This window comes from Fukomys damarensis, unplaced genomic scaffold (assembly GCF_012274545.1).
Source record: "Fukomys damarensis isolate Sample0158 unplaced genomic scaffold, DMR_v1.0_HiC HiC_scaffold_38, whole genome shotgun sequence".
In the NCBI taxonomy this organism is placed as follows: Eukaryota; Metazoa; Chordata; class Mammalia; order Rodentia; family Bathyergidae; genus Fukomys; species Fukomys damarensis.
The window spans coordinates 35,894,317-35,903,679 of NW_022900950.1; the positions used below are offsets into that span (position 1 = coordinate 35,894,317).

The window sequence follows — 9,363 nt, forward strand, 5'->3', positions numbered from 1 at the left end:
CTGGGGTCCTTGGGTCCTTCCTGGGTCTGTTGTCGCACAGGCCGGGAGCTCCCACGCAGGCCGGGAGCTCGCGCGCACGCCGCCGGGTGATCCTAGATAGTAGTATTTTCAACAAATGGTTTTCTTCCTTCAGAATTTCTCAGTAGATCTGAAAGGCTGATTTTTCGCTGAAGCCTGTTGACATTCTGTTGAACTTATTTATTTTTATACCCAGCTCTTCATCACCAGATTTAAGCTCTAGTACTAAACTAACAGCAAGCAGAAAAAGCACAGGGCAACTAAATGTGAACCCTGGAGCTGCCAGTGGCAATACCACAACGGCAGAACGGAGCCGCCATCAGAGAAGCTTCTCTGTGCCCAAGAAGTTTGGTGTTATTGACCGATCTTCCGACCCACCTCGAAGTGCTACCTTAGACAGAATTCAGGCTTGTACCCAGCAAGGCCTGTCCTCCAAAACCAGAAGTTCCTCCTCCTTGAAGGACAGTCTCACCGATCCATCCCACATAAACCATCCAACCAATCTGTTGGCCACCATCTTCTGGGTCACGGTGGCCTTGATGGAGTCTGACTTTGAGTTTGAATACCTAATGGCCTTAAGGCTGTTGAATCGACTGTTGGCACATATGCCACTGGATAAAGCTGAGAACCGAGAGAAACTTGAGAAACTCCAGGCACAGCTCAAGTGGGCTGACTTCTCAGGGTTGCAGCAGCTGCTGCTGAAGGGATTCACATCTCTCACCACCACTGACCTTACCCTGCAGCTTTTCAGCTTGCTGACACCAGTGTCCAAAGTATCCATGGTGGATTCATCCCAGGCTATTGGTAAGGCCTTATCATACATTCTTAGAGTTCTAGTGGTATCTGTGTTCATCTTTACAGTAAAAAGATACTGTGGATTTACTGCTTCTAATAATTCTGCTTAGAAATGGATCTTTGGAGATAATTTTTTTTCTTTTAAATTCTACATAATGGGGCAAAGGATATAGTTTAGTGTAGACCATTTGCCAACCATGCAGGGGAGCCCTGGTTTCCATCCCATCCCCCTCCCCAAATTTAGACTGCCTTTATTTGTATTGTAGAAGATATATCGAGATAATATCATAAAATAGGCAGAAATTATACATAAGCCAAGCATGGTGATGCTCACATGTGATTACAAGTGTGCACTGTGAGAGCCTGGGGTAGGAGGATCACAAGTTTGAGCCCAGCCTGAGCAATTTAGTAACTTGGCGAGAGTCTGTCTCAAAATGGCAAAGGCTGGGAATGAATATAGCTCAGTGTGATGGCCCTGCATTAAATCTCCAGTTTTTACCCCAGAACATAGTTTTTTACACTTTCCAGATAATATTTCAGACACTGTTACTCCCATTGTTCTTACATAGTTTCTCTTTTTTCTTAATTCTCAAATTTTTTATTTTTCTTTGCTTTTCTTTTCCTCCTGAAAAGTGTGTTGGCTTCCTGTTGTTTTGAATTAAGCCAAATCAACACACCATGATAAGTCACCCAAAATGCATTTCACAGGCTAGATTTTAACTCAGAGGTACTAATTAATCCATTACTCATAATCTTTAAAGAGTCTTTTCAATTTGTAACTCAATCTTAATGTCCTCTCACATCAGTTTTTCTTAAAATATACTTTTTGATAAAAATTTCAAATTAGTGCAGCTCAGTTCAATCTATACCAATAAAATCTGTGCCAGTCATCCTTATTCACAAACCATACCAAGGTGATCACTACAGGTTAGCATCATAAATCTACTTAAGGGCCTCCTTTATAACTGATGGTGTTGTAGTTAATATATATTTTCATGGATTTTGCTTTAAATCATATTTAAGCTACATCAGAAATGTTTTTACATCCCATCAGAATAAAATCTGTAATGTGCCTTCCCATTGTTACCAATTGAAAAATACTACATTCATCTGTTTCCATTGTGTCTTCTCTAATCCAGGGTTTCCACTGAATGTCTTGTGTCTCCTGCCTCAGCTAATCCAGCATTTTGAAAATCCAAATCATTTCTGTAAGGATGTAGCTGAAAGGATTGCTCAGGTATGAAGTACGTTTTCACATTCAGACAAGTCCACTCGGGCCTTCAGGAAGGCCCAGAAGGCAATGATTTTCTCAAAAACTAACACACTAGCAATGTACGTATCTGTGTAGCTGATGCACACTGTCTTCTTTCCTTTCATTATGAAGAAAAGCAAGTGCTGCTTGGCACAGTGGTGCATACCTATAATCCCAGTTACTTAGGAGGGTGAGGTAGAATATCAAGTTCAAGTTCAAGCTGAGCAACTTATCAAGACGCTGTCTAAAATAAAATTTAAGAGGGCCGGGGGAGGTTGGGAGTGTAGCTCAGTAGTAGAGCATTTGGTAGCATGTGTAAGGCCCAGGATTCAATCCCTGGCACAACAAAACTAAAGAAGGAGGAAGACAAGCCAGCAGGGACAGGGGAGGGTCAGAGAAACAAATAAAAATAAAGTGTGAAAATTGTATTAGCTAATTAGTAAGAGAAGCATTTCTGTAACCACCAAAAACTGTATCAATCTACTTTCCAGACAATCAGGATTTACAGCAAAATTGCTAACATGTCTTCCTATTCATTGAAATGCTTTATCCACATATTGGTTTTCTTATCTTCAAAGGTTTGCTTGGAAGAGAAAAACCCTAAACTTTCAAATCTTGCACATGTTATGACACTTTATAAAACACACAGCTACACAAGGGACTGTGCCACGTGGGTCAATGTGGTGTGCCGATACCTTCATGAAGCCTATGCTGACATCACCTTGAATATGGTTACCTACCTGGCAGAGGTAAGCTGGTAAACCAAGGATAAACATCTGTTATAACGTCCATGATTAAAATATCTACATAGAAATGATACTACTCTTTACTGATACCTAATATATTATTATAGATGTTAATGGAATCATTTTAAATCCTCACAACAAAGCAGTGATATACATACTGTTACAATAAAAAGTCTGAAGCTGCAGCAAGGGATTTAGCTCAGTGGCACCACACCTCCCTTGCAAGTACAAGGATTTTGATCCCCAGTACAAAAAAATAAAAAAGAAAAAGAATCTGAGGCTTGATCAGGTGCAGTAATTTTCCCCAGATTTAAAGTGACAGAACTAGCATTTGAACCTCCATCTGCTTGCCCCCAAAGCTTAAACACCTGCTTACTATAATTCACACCTGTCGTGAAAATGAGAAAATTTTATCCTAATTGCTCTGAGTGTTCAGATCTGATTTAAGGAGTTACTGTGTGCCTTCATATGTTTAATGATTATTTCCTCTGAACTAATTAAAAATGTACATCCTGAAATAAAATTTTTAATCATTGCCTTTTATGTTGGTAAAACCAAATGGGAGTAATGTTCTGATACAAATGTGTCTCTAGCACTTTCATCACAAACCCCTACTCTGACTTCTTTGTCCAATAGTGCTATAAATATATAGCATTTTGTAGGGCAAATGATGAAATATATTCCATTTAGCACCTCCATTCTCAACAGATTTAATACACAAGATCATGAAATCTATGAGGCAAATGATGGATAATGGCTAACTTATTTTAGCATTTTTGGTATTGCTTTTCCTTCCAGAATATACATCCATACCTCTTGTCAGGGACTTTACCAAAGAGGTAAAAGTAATCGATTCTAATTTTTCTTTTAGTTATGTCACCAGTCCAGGTTCCAGATAGGTTTTTAAATCAGTTCTTTCCCAGAGGTTCCACAAGATGGGGAGTATGTATCTACGAGATGGTGCACTCACCATCCAGTGGCATTGGTAGAGGACTCTGAAGAGTTTTACTTGCAGTCTAGCTCAGGAACATATGCACTGTGTTCAGACTACTTTTGGCCTGGATTCATTTGTTCTTTCTGTCCATGGTTGCCTCAGATTTTAGACACTCTGCCCCTCTACCGTTTCTGATAATCACCTGGTCACACTTGTCCGCGCGAACAGGATATACATGGCTCACCACACAAGAAGTATTGGTAGAATTGGCATAACCACCCTGCTTTACAAGGGCAGATGAGAGATGATGTTTGTTTTTAAAAGAAGGTGAAATGTGAGAGGACAACAACGGGGCAATATTTGTTTCATACTCCAAATGAAAAAATTGCAAAAATGTTAATGGAATGTGGTATATACATATAGTGGAATATTAGCCTTAAAAAGGAAGAAATTTAGCTACAGTGTTGCTGAGATACATGCTACATGCTACAGTGTAGATAAGACTTAAGGATATTATACTAAGTGAAATAAGCATAATATAAAATAAGCCAGACACAGAAGAACAATGTCTATATCATCCTACTTATATAAGGTACATAAATTAGGCAAATTCATAGAAACAGGAAGTACAAGAGCCATTACCGGGAGCTAAGGGAAGTTGGTACTGGAGAGTTATTTTTAAGAATGCCTTTTCTCTTTTCTCCTTAGCGATACTAAGTATCAGCTGTTAATCTCTGCCAATTTCGTTACCTAACAAATTGTATCTTTTATCTTAGTTTGTATTTTTTCCCCCTCATTGAGTTCATTGGTACATTTTACGTATACAGTACAGTTGCATTCATCATTGGGATCTTGTACCTTCACATGACAGGTCTTGGTTCTCATTTTTTCCCCTTTTCCCTGCTCTCCCTTCATCCCCTCCTTTCCTCCCCATTTACAAACATTTTATTTCCATTTTTTCATTTTCTCATATTTTTTTCTTTTCCCTTATTACCTTTCCCCTACCCTTCCCACTTCCCCTACACCTTTAGCCCTTTTCTTCCTATTTCACATTGTCAATTATACCATTAGGATCTTATGTACTATTATAGTTTTTCGCACCAGAGAAACTATTCAGTATTTTACACGTGTGACTTATTTATTTCGCTTAAGAGTATATGCTCAAAAAGGGGGGGGGGATTTAGTTCAGTGGTTCCTCCAACTGACTCGCAAGCACAAGGATCCAAGTTCAATCCCAGTACAAAAAAACAAAGAAATAAAAAGAGTATGTCCTCAATATGCATCCATTTTCCTATGAATAACTAATTTCTCATTCTTTGTGGCTGAGTAGTATTCCGTTTTGTAGAAAAAAATACATTTTCTTTATCCAGTCTCCAAGTTTCTAATTTTTGATACTGTCTGATGCTTCCTTTTAAGATTTATTTTCTCATGCTCCTTTGAGTATATTTTCTATTTATGTCTTTATAAAACCCCTTTGAGACTGTCTTCATTTCTTCAGTAATTAGGGTTTTATCTGCCCCCCTTAAGGGAGGCTTGACACTTTCCAACACCTTGATGAAGGTGTGTTGGGAACCTGGGTGCTTCTATATGAAAGTCCGGTGTAGAACTGACGCCCTACACTTTGCTTCCTGCAGTTGCTAGAGAAAGGTCTTCCCAGTATGCAGCAGCCCCTCCTGCAAGTGATCTACAGTCTGCTCAGCTACATGGACCTTTCTGTTGTTCCTGTCAAGCAGTTTAATATGGAAGTTCTGAAGACCATTGAAAAATACGTGCAAGTGAGTCTTTGCATTGCTTCACTACTTGGCCCATGTCACCCCAGAAGGGCTGAGACTTGTCTACAGATTTTATGTGGTTCAAAACTATATGAGCACCAAACCTCACATTTGTTCTTTGATGCACACTGAGTGGCGTTGTGAGGAGAAAGAGAGAGCAGGGCCTGCCGAGTTTCTAACATTCAGGGGATACAGTGCTACCTCTTGGGGCTCACAGCCCCTGTGTTAAAAGCACACCTGCCTAGAAGCAGGGGCAGGTGTTTTTTGTAGTATCATTTCACAGCAGGAGCAAGGAGAAGGAACTTCCATGTGTGCCACGTTCCAGGCTAGATGCTTCAATATATTAGCAGTAAAAATTGCCACTTCAGAGTTGAAGAGACTAAGGTAAAGATGGACATTCCTAAAAATAACTACAATTAGAAATTCCATGAGATCCAGCTATCTCTGTCCTGAATATATTCCTGAAAGGATTAAAGTTATCATACTACAGCAATACCCGTGTTTATAGCAATGTAATTCATAATAGCTAAGCTCTAGAAACAGCCTCCATACCCTTTAACAAATTGATAAAATGTATATCAGAATATTATTCAGCCATAAAAAAGAATTAAATCATATTATTTTAGGAAAATAGACAGATCTTGAAATAATGACATAAGTCAGACACAGAAAATGAAATATCACATGCTTTCTCTTACATGAGAAGCCTAAAATATAAATAAATTAAATAGTAAAATAAAGGAGTGGGCTGGGGACTTAGCTCAGTGGTTCCGCCCCCTGCCTCGCAAGCACAAGGACCTGAGTTCAATCCCCAGTATCAAAAAAATAAATAAATAAATAAATAAATAAATAAATAAAATAAAGGCGAGATGGTAAGAAAGAAGGAACAGCGTTTTGAGATGGGGGAGGGGGGAGGTTGGTGAGAAGGGATCGAAAAGATCAAAATATAAGATCTCTATATACCATTTTCCCAAATCAAATCCAACTATTACACACTGCAAAAGACAGTATTTTTAAAAAAGAAATTTACATACATGTACTTTAAAATACTGCAACAAATAGTGTGGTGGATAAAGCACAGTGATAAAATATGAATAATTTTAAAATATGAGGCATATTATATTAGTTGGTATTTCTGTGTATATTTTAATAAAAACAAAACAAGATGTGGACCCCCAAATCTCAGTAAAGGGTAGAATTGGTGTTTCAGCCTGGTTCCAAAGTCATCACTGTTGTTTCATTGCACCAGGCAACCTGCCTGGCAGGATACTTAGTGATCTTCAGTAAGCACCCACATAATGTGTCTTTCAAACCACACCTGAGACTATCAGGGGTGAAATATAAAGAAATCAAAAGTAGATCTCAAAAGAGCAGACAAACCAGAGCAATGTTACAGTGCCAGGAAGTTCACCTGAAGTAAAAGACCACTGGCTGAGGAAGAGAGACCCCAGGTCCTGGAAGCCGTGCAGGGCCTCTGTGGGGTTCAGTGCACAGGGCATATGCAACAGCACAGCTATCATTTCCACATCTTATTTTCTCCTCTCTTTTTTCTCAGGGTTGTACTTAGTTATGGATTCCAAGGGCAAACGGTAGGTTTTCTCTAGTTAAACTTGTTAACAAAGGCATAAAATACAGTAAATTTTAGACATTCCATCTTCACATCACCAATCACATTTGGGGGCGAGGGTTGAGACAGGGTCTCACTGTGTAGTTCAGACTGCTCTGGAATTCACTGTGTAGCCCACGCTGGTCTCGAACTCAACAGCAATCTTCCTGCCTCAGCCTCCCAAGTGATGGGATTACAGGTATGCACCACTGCGCCTGGCTACCAATCACATTTCTTACACAAATAATTTAATGTTATAAATGATTTCCAAGCATCTTTTTTTTTAAATACTGGGGATTGAATTTTGGATCTTGCACTTGTGGGGCAGGTGGCAGAACCACTGAGCTAAATCCCAGGCCCTCCAAGCATCTTTTTCCCCCGTTTTCAACTGTCTGTGATAGTTGTGTCACTTGGTAGGCATTTGGTTTCAAAACTGAAGGAGACAGGATTGTTCCACATCTTTCTACTAATAAATCATATGGCCCATTTCCTAGTTGTATTAGGATGCTCACTTTGTCAGAGGCCTGTGAACTATCTCTGGTGCTTCAATTCTTACCCTGAATGGTGGCTAATTTCATATTTAAACCACAACCTTCCTTGTGAAGAACTAAACAGAAAATGAAATGTGTTTTATTTTATTATTATAAAAATAACTTCATAACTTGGTTTACCTATGCTCAATATTTTGGTGAGAGAAGCACCTCTCCCACAAGTCCAGTCTGATGTGGAGTTGTCAGAGAAACAAAAACTGGAAAACAAATTGATCCTTAAAGGAAGACTAGGAGATTAGTAAGTACTAACAAAAAGAAAGCTTTCCAGAATGAGGGAATCGAGAAAGGAAAAGCACAGAAGCTGAGAGAGCCTGCCAGGTTTGGGGCACTCCAGCAATGGCCTAGAGTTCCAAAACTTGGAACTTGGCCTGTCCACCAGGGGGAGCCCTCAGAGGAATTTGTTGGTAAGAGTTGGAGAGAGATCCCAGGGTAGCTGGATCTGAGATCAATTAAGAGACCAAGCAGGTCCAGAGAGGATTCAGCTGAGTTGCAAGTGAAGAGAAGAGAACAAATTAACAGAGGAAAGAAAAACAGATTTTAAGAGGGACTCCCAGATTCCTGTATTAGATAATGAGGAAGACAGAAGTGAGGAAAGAGATCAGGATGCCCAAGAGACAAATGGAACAGGAAGACCCAGAAAGTAGAAAGACCCCAAACTCTGGAACCAGGAGAGGGATAGTGTTGAGAAAGAATGAATGATCAGCAGCATAACATAGATTGTTTGATTGTTTTATTGAGGGTCTGGCTCCTTAGCAAACAAATTACCTCATAATTTTAAATTCTTATTTGAATGTTGACAAAATGAGTCTTTAAAAAATATTCTTGTTTCCTTAAATGTAGCTCATTTTATATAGAAATGGTCTTTTCACATCACTTTGCCTTTTACATATAACAAAATACTCTGTATGTTTTAAATCAGTGAATTCTGATCAGTCATAAGAATTTTTAGTACTGTTGACTTTCTAAAAGTATTTTTAACCCTTAATGTTTCATCTGCTGCAGAGTATTCACTGGAGAGAAGCTTTGAATATCCTCAAGCTGGTTGTTTCTCGGTCAGCCAGCCTCGCATTACCTTCCTACCAGCACAGCGACCTCTCCAAGATAGAAATACATCGAGTTTGGACGAGTGCTTCTAAGGAGTTGCCTGGGAAAACCCTGGACTTTCACTTTGACATTTCAGAGGTACTTAACTACCTGAACTACTTCTGTGAACTTCAGCATGAATTTATGGTAGGAAAAAAGTAAAATGTAGTTGCCAAGAGAAAAGAAGGCTTATATTTATTACAAATGAAGCCTTTAAAGGCCTAAATTGGGTTCTGTTATTTTAATCATATATTGAGGAGCAAAGCATATAGCTCAGTGGTAGATAACTTGCCTAGTATACATGAGGCCCTGGGATCAGTTCCCATACCCAAAACAGAAAAAAAAAATTGAGTATGACATTAACTGGGGCTGTCAATTGGCAGATTTAGAATTAGAAACTAGTCTATTAATGAAAAAAATATTTTTTAGAAATACACTTAAAAAATGGAATGATCTGGCCAGGCGTGGTGGCACACACCTGTAATCCCAGTACTTGGGAGGCTGAGGCAGGAGGATCACTGAGTTTGAGACCAGCCTAGGCTATACAGTGAGTTCCAGGTCAGTCTCAACTACATAGTGAGACCCTGTCTCAAAAAACCAAATATA

General features: G+C 39.2%; 1 protein-coding gene across 6 annotated transcripts in view; it reads left to right on the forward strand.

Annotated features, from left to right (window-relative positions):
- Fry (FRY microtubule binding protein) overlaps nucleotides 1-9,363 on the forward strand; it is a 353,736-nt gene that overhangs the window by 292,523 nt on the left and 51,850 nt on the right. For all 6 annotated transcript variants that reach the window (XM_010623889.3, XM_010623892.3, XM_010623891.3 and 3 more), the window contains 5 exons: nucleotides 215-822; nucleotides 1,953-2,050; nucleotides 2,644-2,814; nucleotides 5,380-5,520; nucleotides 8,677-8,856. In XM_010623889.3, coding sequence (XP_010622191.1) covers nucleotides 215-822; nucleotides 1,953-2,050; nucleotides 2,644-2,814; nucleotides 5,380-5,520; nucleotides 8,677-8,856 — 1,198 coding nt within the window. The remainder of the gene's footprint in view (nucleotides 1-214; nucleotides 823-1,952; nucleotides 2,051-2,643; nucleotides 2,815-5,379; nucleotides 5,521-8,676; nucleotides 8,857-9,363) is intronic.